Consider the following 18636-nt stretch of genomic DNA (forward strand, 5'->3'; position numbering starts at 1 on the left):
CTTAGTTAGTTGTTTGCAACTTTTCATTCGTACTTTTGCTATTTTGGGAAATGGTCCCCACGGTCTGTTTTTCATCTGTCTAGGCATTTTAGGAAAAGTAATTCACTAGGTCTGGTAAATTTTCACCACTGGATTGTTGTCCTGTTTGCATCTTTGTTTCCGTCATGCATTTCCTAGGTCTAGCTGTTAGAGTAGATTATTTATATTTCCCGAGTCTAGTAGTTACGTTCTCAACCCAAAATTGCGTGGCAGCAGCCAAAACCCTTGTCCAAAGTCTCTTGAATGCTTTCTTATGCTTCCATCTCTGTGGGATTTGATCCCTACTTCCTTATACTAGTTTTTAGTATTGTTGGTTATGGGTTTTGAAAGGCAGATAAGATTGTGTGCCCAACGACCGACGGTTTTAAAAGTTCTCTTCCTAGACCCTGTGATCTAGCGGATTCTCTGGATCTGAGAAATCTGACCATTATTTCAAGTGCATACATCGAGTACATCTGACACCTCTTCATTATTTAGGGTTAGTAATGGGTTGTAAATTGAGTTGAAATTTTGTGTTGCATTATTATTTTGTGTAGTGACTTGTTTGAATGCATTATTTTTTATTAGTAGTTGAGATATTGGTGTTTAGTTAGAGTATAAATTTGATTAAAATTGGGTTTAAACTAGGTAGTGTTGTTCTAGCTTAAAAATTGTGCAACTTGATTGGGTTTAAATGGCTTATAAATTGGTGTTGCATTATTTGAGTTTAGATGTTACATTATTTGATATTGGGTTCAATAGTGACAAATTATTGAAATTGTTTAGGTTTATGTATATTGTTTAGTTTGAATTGTGAATGTTGGGTATGTCGAATTGAGTTCAAATTTTATGTATTAATTGTGCATTATTTGATATTGGGGTTACATTTTGTGATATTGGGGTTACATTTTGTGATATTGGGTTGAATGGTATCCAATTATTGAAACTGTTTAGGTTTGTGTATTATTTAATTTGAATTGTGAATGTTGTGTAGGTGAATTATGTCAACATCATCTACTTCTCGTCGAAGACTTTTATGTGGTCCCGAGGACCCTTCTGTATTGGATCTTCAAAGACAACACATCCCTCAAAATATATGGGCACGAGTTGAATCAGAAGAAGTACGATGTAGAAGATATGAAGGAATTATTGGGATATTTCTATGCATTCCCGTGTTTTGGCGATAATAGACGAGATGAGCTTTGGCGGCATATTAAGGTGGGGTCAAAAGGACATTGACCACCATCTGATCACCGCGTTGATTGAATGTTGGAGGCCAGAGACTCACACGATTCACTTCCCAGTCGGTGTAGCAACAGTTACATTGGAAGACGTGGAGATTTTATGGGGCCTCAAAGTTGATGGTGATGCTTTGACAGGTTACATCCCCACTAAGGGTGTCAACTATTGGATGCAGCTTTCTTTAGATTATCTTGGATTTACACTAGCTACAATTGAGTTGAAAGAATTGGTTTGGAAGTAGACAACCTTATCAAATCAATTAAGGATTGAGTTGAGTGATGAACACGACAACTATATATATGTTCAACGGGCTCGTGTTTATTTTTTGTAAATTGTGAATTTTGTTAGTAGAATTATATAGAAGATCAATAATTAAGAGAAATGAAAATAGTGATACTAAACAAAATTAATCCGAATTTATCCATTCCAAAAAAAATCTTTCTATTATATAATAATATGTATTTTCACTACTTTTACGGGAGAATTCTGGAACCCTCTTTTCCCTTTTATATTTAATTTACATAGGAGGGGAAAGTACACATAAAATCTTTCTCTCTCACTCAGTTTGTCACCGCTATTGACCCTCCGACATCACCCTCACTATCAATTTTCCTTCATGGTCTTCTTTCCCATCTTTGCTATCGTACAACTAAAGGAACAGGTAGTTCGGGCCAGTCGGATGAAGGCAAAGAGAAGATTAAATAATTTTCAAGCCTTGTTAAGCTCCGTTCCAGGTACATGAATTTCGTACGGATTAGTAGGTGCTTTACGCAATTATTAAATTAGTAAATGCTAAATTAACAACTAATATGTGGATTATGGATTGTGGAGTGAAATGAGGAAATTTTATGCATTGTTAGTACTTGATTGTATGCATCTTCTCATATTCCGTACTTGGATACCATTATTGGATGTTAGTGATACATGATATGTTACATTGCCTATAAAGAATTATGTTGGTAGGGATGATTTGGTTTGTGCCACGTTGCCTAGATAGGGTTATACACTCTATCAGGGGCAATTGGCAGTTGGGATATGCGATGTGCCACACTGCCTAGACAGAGCGATATACTCTATCAGGGGCTATTGACATAATAATGAGGAATGCCACACTGCCTAGATATAGCGATATGCTCTATCAGAGGCTATTGGCTTGATGATGAGGTATGTCACACTGCTTAGATATAACAATATGCTCTATCAGGGGCTATTGGCTTGATGATGAGGTATGCCACACGGCTTAGATAGAGCAATATGCTCTATCAGGGGCTATTGGCTTGATAATGAGGTGTGCCACACTGCCTAGGCAGCGATTCACACTCTGTCAGGGGCTATTGACCATGATGTAATGGATATGGTGATTGATAGATTGTCCATGTACCCTGTGATAATATTAGACACATTAAAGGAGATGTGAATGGCCGAATGCAGAATCTTACTATCATTGTGATGTTTAAAATTGATACCTAGTATGATAAATTACTGCTAATTTATATGAGCAAATTATGTTATATGTATATATGTACGTTGATGTGAAATTAGTATGAATATGGTCGAGTCGGGTTAATATGAATTACTAGTAAATATTAGTAAAAGACTATGAGTTCATATAATGTTAATATTACATATTTATTATTGTTAAAGAGTTTAGCTAAATTGTTTAATGTGCTTCCAGGTAAGGTGACTAAAGATCATGGTGTATATTCCTTTTTGTTCCTTCCTCACCAACACATCCTTGTTTACTAGTTAATCACCACTTTTTTATACATATAAATAAATATATTTTTGTTTTTGTAAATATCGGATGCTAGGAGTGAAACTTACAATATACTCCCTCCGTCCACAAAAAATAGATCACTTTTGCCATTTTGGGACGTCCACAAAAAATAGATCACTTTCTAAAAATGGAAAGTTTATCTCTCATACTTTTCCCACTTTTTCTTCTCTCTCTCATACTTTACTCACTTTTTCTCCCTATCTCTCTTACTTTAGCTACTTTTTCTCCTTATCTCTCTTACTTTACCTACTTTTTCTCCTCATCTCTCTTACTTTACCAATTCTACATTAAAACCCGTGCCGAACAACAATAGATCTATTGTTTGTGGATGGAGGGAGTATGACTTTTGTTATGATTGTAAATGATGATGGTACTTATTGTATAATTCGATGTTTAATGATACAAAACCAAAAATGTAGCATCACCTATTTGGTCGGTCGCTGGTCGAGTAGGGGGTGTTACAATTTATGTGAAGCTGCAAATGGTAGGAGGACCGATGTCGGGGGAGCTTGTACTTTGTTACAATTGTGGGTTTGGGAGAGAATCCCAAATATTAGACCAAAGATGCAGCTCTTGCAGTCACGTAAGTTGTTCACTCATTAATTTTTTAAGCATAATTTTCATGTTATTCACTCATAATTTAATTTTTTTAGATGGGGTGGTCCAGCGTCACATGTAAAAGCACCTCAGCATTGCATTGAACAGTTCAGAGAGATCAGTTCTCCAGAATACACGCCAACCAAGTAGTTTATGTAACTTAAATTGATTTTTGTTTTGACTGAATTTGTTTTGACTAAATTTGTTTCATATGTAGTTTATTTGGAGGCCTTATCTTATGCGAAACTTGTCGGATATTTGTGTTAAGGGTCGTCCAATATGGATGTCGATAACATCCCTTATTTGCTTGAATTTGGTTGAGCCACATATGCCACAACGAGTATTACAACAATTTGGGATCGTCCAACCGTATATCTCAATCCTTAACCGATTCCACCCAGAAGAGTTTGTGAAACAGGATCGTCGTAGTAAATCTGAACGAAATTGGGTTGCTTACTACCACAATTATATACATGAGTGGGACAATAGGCACAACTTGGTATGGACTGATTTGGATCAATAACCCAGTTGCAACAAATCAATATATGAATTGGTTTCGTAGAATAACCGTGATGTACATAGCTCAACCTGGCATGCATGCTCAAGAGGGCTTCCATGAAACGGTATCTTCTCGTAGCTTCGAGGTAAATTGAAACAAATATTAATTATTTAAATTCATATATTGAAATGTAATTAACTTTCAAAATTGTAGGGGTAAACGCTTCAACAAATACGTCACTTTCTAAGTGGGCGAGATATGACATATCAACCGGATTTGGTTACAATTTCGAAGATGGTTGAAGACAATTTGCAAGTATATGGAGAGGTTAGGATGATGGACTGTCGTCCTTCCCAGCGATCTGGACTGGACATTGTCATGCTCGTGAGACAAAAAGGAAAACAACGTGGAAAGAAGAAAACTAGTTGTAGAGATTCGTCATCTTCAAGGATGGATGTTCATTGGCAAGTGATTCTGATGAAGACTTTGTGTGTCCACCTCCACCTAGATCTGCAGTTCGAGGTCGTCAATCTGTCAGTCACACTGGTGGTACAGGTAAAGATATTTGCCCTAGTGATGACTACCATTCTCTTCCTCGGTCTTCTGGGCGAGATGACTTTTTCGGTGTGGATTTAGAGAATGTTGTTGTGCAAGATACTCCTCCCTGTAGACTCCCTTCTTCGGAATTGACAAGGCGATCCGGGGCCTGTTTATGCGGAGAAGGCGAGAAGATTGAACTAAACTAGATATATTTTTAATTTGGTTTCCAACTTTATTTGGTTTCCTCATCAACAATGGCATATGCAACAGGCAAACATTTCTTATTAGCATCAAATCCAACGGCAATAAGAATTTTACCTTGACATCGTCCATGTAGATGAGTTACATCAACTGTTAAAACGGGTTTGCATAGTTGAAAAGCCTCCACAGCTGGTCCAAAAGCCCAAAATACGTACTTGAATATCTTGTTCGTACCGCAGCTTAATCTTCTTCATGCAACCATTCCACGCTGTGAGTACTGTGGATCTACTCTTCCTCCAACTGCTCTTCCTCCAACCACTGTTTCTCCAACTAGAATGGATGGCCTTGAATAAACAAATTGTTCATCATCAGACGGATCACCATCTAAGTTTGTACTATTAATGTTTACATCAATCATATGGTGATTGTGGATCAAGAAATTCGGTTTTATCAGGACCTATATCAACCACATGACTATTGTCATTGTCCCCTAAATGCACGCCTCCAACATCAAACTCTTGTGTTGCATGTCAATATGTTCCAGCGAAACTTGGTTCTTAGGCTCTCGTAGACATACCAACATCATAACTTATGACATGATGACTATTTTGTTGAGTAATCGCCGAATACTCAACAAATAATTCAATTTGACCTGTAGCCATACTCGCACTGAACATTAGTGGCATGCATACTTCTTTTAGTAGAGTACCTATAAACGTGACTCCATATCCAACACATATAGTACGTTTCCATATTATTTAAACTTTGTGTTCAGATATGTTTATACCCATCATTTCACAAATTGTACCCACAAGCTTATCGTAGGAAACACTTTCATCCAACTTAACGAATCCTTTTGAGAAAGGAGGATCATATGAAATAACTACTACGGGAATTATCATTCCACCCCAATATAAATTGACACACCACGTCGTACTATCTGCAATAATGTAACACACAAATAAATATGTATAACTTTTGCGGACTAAATTCATCATTATGTAGGGGAAACTTTATATAGCATCAATATTTTTTTCATCAATTACACTACAATATTTACTATCATAAAAATCCATCAAATATTGGTCGAAAGTTATGTATACTAACCGAATAGGAGGACTAATGTGTGGAAAGAATGGGCAAAAATTGAAATCTTCTGTCTCAAATCGCCGATTGGGTCGACCCGGGCAAGTGTTTCTCGCAAGTTGAAGGTTTTTCGCATTTGGGAGTGTAAAGCAATATGGTTCGCGATTTTGGGGAGAAACTGGACTGATATATGTGTCCAGTGAAACACGCCAACTCCGTAGGCGTTTTACGGAGAAACACGCCATTGTAAGTGGCATTTTACAACTATGATTTTATTTATTAGATATAAGAATTTTCATAAAACGCCAACTTGATGGCTTTTTTACTTTTAAACACGCCAACTTGGACGGTGATTTTAAATCAAAGACGCCAATTTTAATGGTGTTTTACTATAATGACTGTATTTTTAAAAAATCACAAATTAATTAAAAAACGCCATCACGTTTGGCGTTTTACTTAATAACACACCGACACGAATGACGTTTTTTCTCATAAATGGAACAAATAACAAAGTGGGTACATATTTCAGATTGTATTAGTAGACTGCCCCTGCATCCATTTTTCTCTTATTTTTTAGCACTAGAACTACTTGCAAGTATACAAGATAGAAGCAGTATAACTAAGAATAAACACAGGATATCGAACACATTCTATTATTAGTGAGACATGGTTTGTGATTGGTTTAAACTAAGCAAAAATAATAAACAAAAAAATTAAAGAAAGCAAGTAAATCAATTGTGGATTAAACACGAGAGTAAAACAGATAGAGACAAATGAATTATAGGGATGTGCTTTCACAGTTATGATTTATACAAATTCTAAGTACCACACTCAGCCACAGTTCATGCTTAACTAGTACTAGTGATACGCTCGGATTTTGCACTGTTTTAAGGCCATTATTTGATCCGTTTTGAGTGTCAAAGTTGCATTACATGTCCATTATTTGCATATTTTTTCCATTTTAGTATTTTAAAGTATTTTTTGATTATTGTGCAAAATAGAAGAAGCACAACCCAGCGGCCCGCTGGACCAACGCCAGCGGTCACTAAAATGAATCCAGGACGTTCTGACACTCTCCAGCGGCCCGCTGGGCCCAGTTGCGCACTACTGCCTCTGTTCAAACTCATTTTTCTGGCGATTTTGAAGTCCAATCAGGGCGTTTTACATGCCATTCTCTTCGTCTTCGAAAGAGTTTCACATTAGTTCCTTGATCATCTCAATCGGAGTTCTTTGGGGAAAGTTTTGGGCATTCTACGAAGGTCGCGCAAAGCTGTCTAGTGCAGAATTTAGGCGAAATTCAAGAAAGGAAAGAAGACATTACCTTGTGAAGCCAAATCTTTTATGGTGCACGAAAATTCCATGTTTACTATTACTTGGAGGAAACTTTTTATCAAGTTTAAGTCCTTTTTAAGCCTATATATACCCCATAACCTAATTCATAATATTCACCATTCTTGACACACAATTCATAACCCCATTTGAGGAGCCTCCAAGGCTCCTCCTTCTCTACTCTATATTTTATTTCTTCCATCATTCTTGAAGATTGAAGCAACACAAGAGGAGCATGAAGACTTCAAGATTTAACCTTGGGATTTGTTTGTTTATTTCATGTCTCGTACTTTAATTATTGTTCTAGTTCATCTGTCTATGGATTATCAAATAATAGAATTTTGAGGATTGACAGTAATTGATTTTTATGTAGTTCTTTTTATGTTTAATGTTAAGAACTCGTTGCACTTGGTTTTTCCTGAGCTTTTGTTCGACTAATTGGCCGTTACCTTGATTATTGTCAATCTCTGATCGGTGATAGATTTGATTGGTTTATCTTATGTGTTCATACAACAATTGTGACATGCGTATTGATGCATGATAGGAAGAAATCGCTGTAAAACTTGAGTTGGATGAATGTAGGACTAATTAGAATAACTAAAGAGTTAGTGAAATCTTTATCCTCAGAATTCTTCTATTTGTCTGATTCTTTCTTCTTTGCTTTTATTATTTTACTCTATTTATTAATGTCTAGTTTTATAAATTTCAAACCAAAAACCATGTTTCTCTAGATAGTATTTGATGCTTAGTACATGATAGCGAGCTGCAATTCTATTCCTTGAGTTCGATATCCTATACTGACCTTTAGCTATACTATTTCTACCCTGTATACTTGCAAGTAGTTATAGTGCTAAAAAATAGTGCATCAACAAGTCTCGTAAGTATTTCCCATGCGGCACAAATTAGATTACACACTAAGGTCGTCAATCGTAGATAAAACCGCAAAAGGTTTGATTAGACTCTCGAGAGGTCCTCACTCTCAATTAAAAGTAGTACCTTTTTAGGGAGAATTAATTGTAGTGTTAACAAGTCATTCTAACATGCAAATCCTCTCACAATTACTCTCTCTGTTCCATAATAATGGAGTCGTTTCATTTCGGCACAGAGATTAAGAAAAATTGTAGGTGAGTTAAGTAAAAGGAGAATAAAGTGGAAAATGAAAAAGGTAGAGAGATGAAGAGAGAAAAAGGTAAGAGAGAGTAAAGTTGGTGTGGAAAAATGTGTTGACTTTTACTAAAAAGGGAAATGACTCTATTACTATGGAACGTACCAAAATAAAAAAAAATGACTCTATTATTATGGAACAGAGGGAGTACTTTGGAAGTGAAGAAATCATCACAGAATGTGTCATTCAAACATAAAGCATTACCGCCCAACTTAGAATAAAGCAAGCATAAACAAAACAAATACTCCCTCCGTCCACGAAAAATAGAGCACATTTGTCATTTTTGGTTGTCCACAAAAAATAGAGCACTTAAAAAAGGAAAGTTTTCAACTCCTCTCTTAGTACTTTTTTTCCTTCTCTTACTAATAATATGGACCCCACATTCCAATAACACTACTTCTCTCTTACTTTTTTTCATTCTCTCTTACTTTTTCCTTCTCTCTTACTAATAATAGGGACCCCACATTCTACTTACAATACTTTTCTCTTACTTTTTTTTTCTTCTCTCTTACTTTACTAATTCCTCATTAAAACCCGTGTCATTCACAATGTTTCCTATTTTTCATGGACGGAGGGAGTATTATATAAATAGAAACTGTATAAACCAAAATTGTTACTGAAACATCCTTAGAATTATAGTACTACTTATTAAGCTACTCATACATAAACTCCAAGTTTGGTGGAAAGATGATGAACAATTGACATGAGCTCTAAATATTTTATCTCTGGTGTAGAATGAAGCAAAAGGTTCCTTGATGAAGCTTGGGGGAATATTTATAGCCTTCAAGTCATGTATCATATGGTAAATCTTATATCCAAATAAGGTGAGTCTTGGAGAGAAATTAGGTAAAATAATACGTCGCCCAATCCTAGTGGACCTCTGCAAAATATCCAGCGGGCCGCTAGGAATCTTCTAACTCTTTTGGTACAACTTTCGACGGTCGTTGTACGTGTTCCTCTTTTCATCCATGATTTCTAGACGGACCGCTGCAGCTTCAACGCTCGATGGGCCCCAGCGGCCATTTGGCTAAGTTCAACGGACCGCTGGCTGGCTCGAATGCTCCAGACTTCAGACCTTGACTTTTTGCTATTTTTTTAGGCTCTATTTTACAAATTCTCACAAAACACGTCAAAATATCAAAATAGACAAAATGTATAAATAATAAAGATATATTGTAACCTTTGACACTCAAAATGGACTAAATAAAGACCTTAAAACAATATAAAATTCGAGCGTACCAAGTTACCAAAAAAAATACTAGCTAACGAAGACTTGAAGAATGATTTGGACATTTGTGTATGGTTGGAATTGTTGGAGCCGGAGGAATTCAAAGAAATATGGCTGACCATTACGGACCAATATGGTGTACAAGATGAATCTTGGATCAAACCATGTTTGCGCACATAAAATACTGGATACGAGCCTTTTCTAGAGATTTTCCAACGGGTCCATTGTTGAAGACAACATCATTCTTTGAGTCTAGGAACAACTTCTTCAAAAAGTACACCAAATCTCGCTTATAATCTTGCTGACTTTGTAATGCATTATAACAATGCATTGGATGTCTAACGGAACATAACATAGACAATCAATTTTTTTGATGCCACCAACATCCCAACCTTTTCAACCGAGTTATTAATTGAGAAACATGCAACATCTATGTATATTGATCGAATGTTCCAGCAAGTACATGACGAGATCGTTGAGGCACATAGAAGGTGCAGAATGACCTACTTCGATGTGGAGAATAATAACGAGATATACACATTATCATACTTCGTTGATATTTTACTGATTCAATGTCAACATATGTTCCACCTTATTAGCTACGATATTCTTGCTATACAAATGACATTGTGTACTATGCAGATTCCCAAGTTGATCATAAATGTGATGTAGTAATCAAATTACACTTATTATGCTTTCGTTGATTTCAATGAGCTCAGAGCGACAACAATGACATTATTGCATTATTCGATGGTATGGAAGACCTTGATCAAAAACTATTTGGGGATACAATATCTTAGCGTCATCAATGAATAAAGCTAAGAGGATTGAGAATATGTACACATCAGGATTTGAGGTTTAAGATTTAAAGGTTCATGCCAACACAGGATTTGGAATTGATGTATTCCATTCCAATTCCATACTCTCATTCTATATAGCAAATATAACCATCTAAATTTCATATTCAATAACAAATATTCAGTGTTGATTATTACCAAGTGGTAATGAAATGAACATATATGGAAAGATATGTGTTTCACGGGTGAAATGACTAATATATTTCATTTGTAAAATTAAGACTTTTACACCATAGTTTTAGGAATTGTGTCAGATCGTGTATAAATAAATTAGTCAAATATGTTTATAAAATAATGTGAGTGTATGACATGTCGGCTGGAGAAACTCAATAAATAAGTTGAACCTAATCAAATGTAAGAAAAAGAGGATGTGTAGTCCAATAGCAACACAGCACGTCAATACCAATATCTCAAAATTTATTGATGGCTTGTTCCAATATTGAAAAAGTGTAAATTGCTTAATTGGATTTTGGAATATTGAACAGTGAATATAGAACTATTTTACTACCCCTTGAATAAACATTATTTTACTACTTTCACAAAATATAATGTGACAATTACGAAATATCACCTAATAATGTACTATCCCCTCCGTCTCATAAAAATAGATCAACTTTCTATTTTCGTCCGTCCTATTAAAATGTGAGTATTTCTATCTATGGAAAGTTATCTCAATTTATTACTCATATATATCAAGTTATTTACAACTTGTATCACCATTAAAACACTAATAATAATATGTGTCTCATTATTCATTAACACTATTTTACCTACCTTTCTCTCATCTCTCTTATTTTATTAATTTTATATTAATTCTCGTATAAATATTATATTATATTTTTATGGGACGAGGAAATAGTATAAATAACAAATTTGGATGGATAAATGACAGAAAATCCAAGGATCAACCCTTGTTTCTTTCTCCCTCTTTATTATATTTATATATTATAATTATATATTGGGGTTCTTCTATGTTGCCTGTGGACATGTCTTTTCCTATCTTGTTCAATTTTAAATATTAGCACTGAAGAATTGACATCATACATTCAATACGACTATTCTGTTTGTGTGTAGAGGTGGGGGTAGGAAAAATAATAACTTTATACATATAAATGTTTGTAGTCAACAAGATGGAATAATATTGTGAAATCTTGAGTCAATAATGATTTTGAATTAAAAAGGAAATTGAAGAAACTTTGATGATAATATACATAATGGCACAGAACATAATCATATAATTGAATTACCAACATATCCTATTATTTGGAATTGATCGATCCAAGTAATTCCAGCAAATTCAAGTAATTGAATTATGCAAAAAGTGAAATAAGAAAGAGAGATTGAAAAAGATGCTAAACAAATGAAACAGATGGAAATACACTTTAATATTATTGCTAGTGAAGAAAGCTGAAACATTTACTTCACATACAATAAAAAATTGAATACAAGAATAATAAACATACCCCTAATCCCTTTGCCAAATTTTCATCCTACTTTTTCCCCATTGATTTATTCCAAATGGTGTTTGTATCTCTCAATTTGATTGACTTCCATTCATTCTCAGCTTAATACCCACATCTTCTTTTTCTCCTTCACTCCTCTGAATTTACTGGGTTTTTCTCAGACTAGAAAAGAAAAGGAAAATATAAAAAATTGGTTTCCATTTTGTGTTGTAATTTCTGCAGAGTTTGTTGGGTTTACAGCAGGAAAAGCTTCAAGCCCGAAGCATATACGCTCTAAATAGGGCTACACGAATTCATCGAAACTGAGAATTATATAAATATTTACAGTAGATTTTTTTGTTGAAGCTTTAAAGCTTTAGTTTTTTTTTTTGTCGCTGGTTTTTGTGTGGAGTGAATTTTCATTTAATTCCCATCCTGTTTTTTTAATTGGGGGAGACTCAAGAAATCCAAAGACATGGGAAAGCATGGACCTTGCTATCACTGTGGTGTTACAAGTGAGTTTTGTGATTTTTTGACTAGGAATTGTGTAACTTTGTAAATTGATATGAGAGATTATTGGGGTCTTTGATTGAGTTAGTTTATTCAAATGTTTTTTTGCATAAAATGAATTGTCATTCAATCAATGAATTAGTCTCCTTTGATGTTTGGGTAGAGAATACAATCAGTGAACAATGAGCAATATGCTGATATGCTGATACAATCATAGTCATTTCCTATTGCTTTTCAGTTCATTGCTACCTCCAAAACTCTTAAGCCATTGTGTTAGAAGAAGGAATTAAGCTGATACTCAGCACATTCGAATGCAGTTACACGTGTTTTCGATCAAATTTGATCAATGCTTAACCACCAATATTTTCGATCAAATTTGATCAATGCTTGATCACCATTGTTTTCGATCAACTTTGATCAATGCTTAATCACCATTGTTTTCGATCAAATTTGATCAATGCTTAACCACGATTGGATACGTCATTCTTCCACCAATTGCATTGAAGATTTAATATCACTGAATGGAAATTCCCATTTGAACCATCTAAAATTTATCACGATTATTTTCTGTGTACTGGTTGTTGCACTTCTGTAAGTGTTTTTTTGTGAGTGGTCCTGCTTCTAATGGGGAAAGAGGAACAGAATTTCGAGCTGTGGATTAGTTTTTGTGAAGCTTGTTATGTGATAAGAGAGTGAGCTTGTGCTAATGCCAAAGTGGTTTTAAAATCATGCATTCTTGGAACTAAAACTAGAGAAGGAGATGATATTGACTCTCTTGAAATGCTTTTGAAACTCCATCTGTCATAAAACTTTTATAGAGTCAATTTTTTGTTTGCTTTTAGTTTTCTTGGGGAGAGTTCATAATCTCTTTTGGGAATTCATATCTCATCATGGGCAATGTTTGATCGACAAAATTTTATGCTTAAACACATGTAGTGGAACTCTTTGATCTCTATCATTCTTTTGTCATGACGGGCAATAGGTTTATTTGACTTCTCGTAATCATGCAACAGGCACCCCTCTTTGGCGTAATGGGCCTCCCGAGAAGCCAGTACTCTGCAATGCATGTGGTTCGCGGTGGAGGACAAAGGGAACACTGGCAAACTATACACCTCTACATGCTAGGGCTGAACCTGATGAGTTAGAGGATTTGAGGTTTCCTAGGGTGAAAACTATTTCTATTAAGAATAAAGAGCCAAAGGTACTGAAGCGGAAACACAGTATTGAGGTAGCTGAATTTGTAGAGGTTCCTCCTGACCATTACCAGGGTTTGCAAAAAGTCTATGATGAAGATACAAGCAATAGATCAAGTTCTGGTTCTGCCATATCCAACTCAGAGAAATACGCTCAATATGGCATTGCTGATACAAGTGATTTGACAAGTTAGTAGATCCGTATGCATGATAGTATTCTAGCATCATGATCTTCTACCCATGTCTTCTTTGACTATTATCTATATGTTTTCTTTGGGAATGGTAGGGCACTCAGGGTAAAAGGTATGGATTATAAAAGTAAAATGATGATTTTCTAACTCTTTATGAGCAAACTAATCATGTGCATCTTTTTACAAGGCGATAACTTATCTTTCTGTTTCTGGTTTTCATGGCTTTTTCAAGTTTTCATTTAGGTGTTATCTCAAGCTCAATGACTACGAACAATATCTACATACATGGCATTTTCTCTAGTTTGAATTGCTATAGTTTTAACATTTTAGAGCTAATTAGTCAGGATTAGCTATTAATATACATGTTATATTGTAATATGGTCAAGTTCTCACTCGTTTACCACCACAGGTCCCCCCCAACCCACTGCATGGGATTCAATTGTGCCTTCCAGGAAGAGAACCTGTGTTGCAAGGCCAAAACCTTCTCCAGTTGAGGTTCTTACCAAAGATCTGTATACATTATGGTATGAACAACAGTCATCATGCTTGTCTGGATCATCAGAAGAAGACTTGCTTCTTGAGAGCGACAAACCAATGGTATCTGTTGAGATTGGACATGGAAGTGTACTTATTCGGCACCCAAGTTCATTTATTAGAGAAGAAGAGTCAGAAGCTAGCTCCCTTTCAGTTGATAACAAGCAGTATACCCTAACATCACGGGATATGAGTTTTCGTGGTCGCATTGAAGACACAGGTGCCTACTCATCGAGTAAAGTTAATGAGAAACTTAAGAAGAATGCTTATCCTGGGGTTGTACAGGAGCATATGAGAAGGTATTTTTATCAATCTCTGATTCTTATGAGTTCACTAGGAATCATCGGAAGTATTATTTTTCAGCTACAGATACCTTGAATGGAAATCATGCGATTTTATATGTTCAAAGAGTAGATATTTTGGTTGGTTACATTTTGATTGAAATGTTTGCATTTTGGCTACACTATTTCAAATGAGTCTATATATGGATTTCAATCCACTTAAGTATAGTTCAAACTAGATTTCAAATCCGTTATGAAACAAACCTTTTTTCACAAGCTTCATGGATTTCTATTACTGATGTTAATTCCTTAGCTGCATATACTTTCATCCAAATTTATGAATTTCGAAACAAACATGTCTTTTGTTTCAACCTATTGTGATTAATGAACTCCTTTCTTATACTAATTCATCAGCTGCTATTGGAGACTGTTAGATCTTTAGACATAGTAATTTCCTTTCTTCTCTGAATATGCTGCTAATGCATCTTTTTCTTATTTAATTTCAGAGACAAGGATCAAGTTGTAAAATTACCGATTCTTGCACATCATAATTCTCCACTATGTTACATAGATCTACAAGTAAGTTGAAAGAAAATGTTTAGTTGATACTAATAAGCAGTTTCACATTTATGTCTAGTGATAATGCATGTTTACTCGGTTCCCTATTCAGCCATGCCATAGAAAAAAATCCAACATATGTCATTATTTTTGTGAACTGTTCTTATATACGTCATAGTTTTGTAGCAATAGGCTGCCGATATCATGTCTTCTTGCTATGCATATTTTCAGTTAGTCATATTAATTTTTCCATTGTAATTGAGGTTATGAAGTACTCCTGTCATGATCTGATTCAGCTTATTTTCCTGCTCATTCTCCTTAAGCTGTCATATGATATGCCATATTGATGCAGGACATTGTTAATTTTGAATTGTTTACAAGTAATTTGACAATTGCCGAACAACAACAGTTGATGAGCTTATTACCTTCTGTCGATGCTTCGGATGCTCCATACAGGTGTGTGCTGTAACTTTTCTTCTCTAGCTAATGGAAGTCCAGCATGATCACATGTCTTCATAATTGGTTTAAATAGTTATCCACATTTGACAAATTTTCTAATACTGAAGAACGAACTACGCCCCTCTTGTTTGTTTCAATATTACATCACAAAATAGAAATGTTGCTTTGTTCATGCATAGTTTTGGATGCTTCTCAAAGATTGATTAGATGTTGTGATAACTTTTTTCATTTAAGCTGAATATTAGTCAGAAAAAGGTAGTAGTACTTTATAGTACAGAAAATTAAGCTGACTGAAGGTAATGCATATTTGTTTGCTTATTGTGGGCTCTGTTTTTTTTAGCCTTAAAAGCATGTTCGATAGCGCTGAGTTCAAGCTGAATCTATCATCCTTCCAAAAACTTATTGCTGAGGGAGTTTTTGATAACTCGTATGGTGGGTTCAATACGGATGATTGCAGAATTTTGAAGAAACTTGTCTTGTGCGATTTAACTAAATCAAAGTGGGTGGAACAACATACAGCTTTTAAGGTTTGTAGTTTCAACAACTTGTCAAGTCTTTTTCAATTGTGTCTCTCATAGTTTAATTTACACTCGAAATACTGTTCTATTTAGGATCTGAAGTGCAAAAATACCATCAAGTCAGAAGTGACAGGACGATACAATGGCTTTGAAATTGTCAATGGAGCTAACTTTGAACTATCACGAGAGGGACAGCACAAAAAAACTACAGGTAAATTGTGGAAATTTGACAACTGTTAAGTATTACAATGTTCAATAACTGTGACACTCAAGCAAAGTGAATCTACAATTCTCTAGAGCATATACTGTCATGTGGGTTGAAAATGTTTCAATAACGCAGCTAGGCTTGTTAACTCAGTCCTTTTTAAGTTTATATTTTTCAATGCTTGGAGATGTCTGCATATGACCATTTTATACATGCATTAAGACTTGGAGCCGATAATTGATTTTTTACTTGCAATATATTTTATTTCATCTGGATCTACTGCCAAATATTCCATTTTATAATTCAACAACTGCCAGTAAAACCAAGTGACATGCGGCTGCTATGAGTGTTAGGTTTCAAAGCTTTTCTATCTTTTCATTCTTTGCTTAATACTACAAGATCATTTATGTGATTTCTACTTATCTTTGCTAACCTCATGTCCTAATCAGGTATGCCAGAATTTTCTGCTACGTATTGTTTGTCTTTTCCTTTCCTATGTTATTTAGTCCATCTGTCTCATTATAAGTGGCATGTATTCCTTTTTAGGCGGTCTCACTATTAGTGGAGAAAAAAGATAATGCATTTATTTGTTACCCAAAAAATATCTTGATCTCATTGTTCAAATTGAATCATCAAGATTAGCTAAGCTCTAACTGGTTGAATCATCAAGATCAGCTAAGCTCTAACTGGTTTTCTTCCCCCAGGATCGAAAGTTACCATGAAGAGTCCCCGGAGAATTCTGATGAAGTCAGGCTATGGTAAAAAAGAAATCCTAGATAGAGATGAGTCTTTCGTGAGTGCTAAGAGTTTATTTTCAATCCAAAACGACAATGGTTCCTCGGTGCTGGACACATCCCACTTCGAAGGGGAGAACTCTGACCAGGATTTGCTGCTTGATGTACCATCCAATGGCTCCTTTCCACAGGCAGAACTACTCCCAAGTTCGAGTTTTGGCGCCATGGCTAGTACTAGTAGCAGCTCAGCGTACCCAAAACTTATCCACCCGTGATGCTACTTGCATACCTATGTGCTACTTATTTCGTATACGAGGGGGGAGGGAGGTGTTTCTAGACTTTGGTTTCAACCTTTGTGGTTGTGTTCTTCATTTCTTTGCAAAGAAATAGGAGTTTCTGTTCAATTTGAGGTTGGATGGATACCTTGTTCCCCACATGAAACATGGTGTTGGAATCGAAAAGGGGATGGGTTTATTTGCATTTTGGATTATGTACAGACTAACAAAAGATTGTGTTATGTAGCACAAAAAAGGAAAAGGAAGAATGGAGAATGTATTATTCATATCTTTATTTTCATCTTTGATAAAATATACAACTAGTATACTTTAGGAATAGAATACAAGACACGTACCACTACTTTTATTGCAATATGATGATGTGATTAATGCTCGTGTAGCTAAGGAAATTTTATTGCTATACGTTCCTATGATTATTCTTTTAGGGTGTTTTTGGTATTCTAATTCAATTTTTAATCTTTATTTTGATGCAATTAAATACTAATTAGTATAAAATTGTATACCAAATCAAAATTAATTATTCGGTAAGACGAAAAATTGAATATAACTTGGTACTGTAGTACTTTTCAATTGAATATTTTTTAAAAATGTATTTATATACTAACATATGTATTTATACATTATTTTTCTAAATATTTGGAGTGGTTCTTTGTGCGAGTGTATGAGTGCCATATGTGCACTGTATAATGTGCCATGTAGATTTGTGTGTGGGTTATGTGTTTTTAATGAATTTGTGTGTACACTGTAGTCTGTATATAGTGTGTCTTTGTGCGAGTGTTTGAGTGCCATGTGTGCACTGTATATTAGTGCCATGTAGCTTTGTGTGTGGGTTATGTGTTTTTATTTATTTTGTGTGTATGCATGTGCAGTATGTATTACATGTGCAATATGTATATGCTTATTAGTAAAGTATAATTATTTAGAATTTCAAATATTCGCTTTGAATAATTATCTTTTTCTTTAATTGAGTTGATTTTTTTTTTTGGATGGAGATTCAAAAAGAGATGTATAGTTTGAAATGAATGTAGACCATAGTAATACAGATAATATACATTTTGTCAAAAACAAAAATAACTCAATTATTTTAGAATATTTCAAAAAACTCAATTAGCAAGGAACGGAGTGAGTAGAATTGAAATGAATTAAAATTAAAATATTTTTTGGTATGCAAAAATT

The 18636-nt window shown here is 34.8% G+C and overlaps 1 protein-coding gene and 1 pseudogene across 2 annotated transcripts; both read left to right on the top strand.

The window, feature by feature from the left end:
- The first annotated feature begins 1815 nt into the window (after positions 1-1815).
- Positions 1816-5029, top strand: LOC125187780 (uncharacterized; annotated as a pseudogene). Its single transcript, XR_007170664.2, has 4 exons — positions 1816-1994; positions 3457-3620; positions 3691-4278; positions 4347-5029. The product of XR_007170664.2 is annotated as an uncharacterized LOC125187780 (transcript).
- A 6934-nt stretch (positions 5030-11963) lies between these two features.
- On the top strand, positions 11964-17734 carry GATA26 (GATA transcription factor 26). Its single transcript, XM_048088938.2, has 8 exons — positions 11964-12496; positions 13505-13873; positions 14285-14708; positions 15197-15269; positions 15601-15704; positions 16048-16234; positions 16319-16436; positions 17135-17734. Exons 1-8 carry the CDS (start codon positions 12457-12459, stop codon positions 17437-17439), a joined length of 1620 nt encoding a protein of 539 aa, XP_047944895.1. The 5' UTR covers positions 11964-12456; the 3' UTR covers positions 17440-17734.
- The last annotated feature ends 902 nt before the right edge of the window (positions 17735-18636 follow it).

The sequence above is a fragment of the Salvia hispanica genome, chromosome 5, assembly GCF_029641045.1.
Source record: "Salvia hispanica isolate PSC_SH4W2 chromosome 5, Shi_PSC_v1, whole genome shotgun sequence".
Lineage (NCBI taxonomy): Eukaryota > Viridiplantae > Streptophyta > Magnoliopsida > Lamiales > Lamiaceae > Salvia > Salvia hispanica.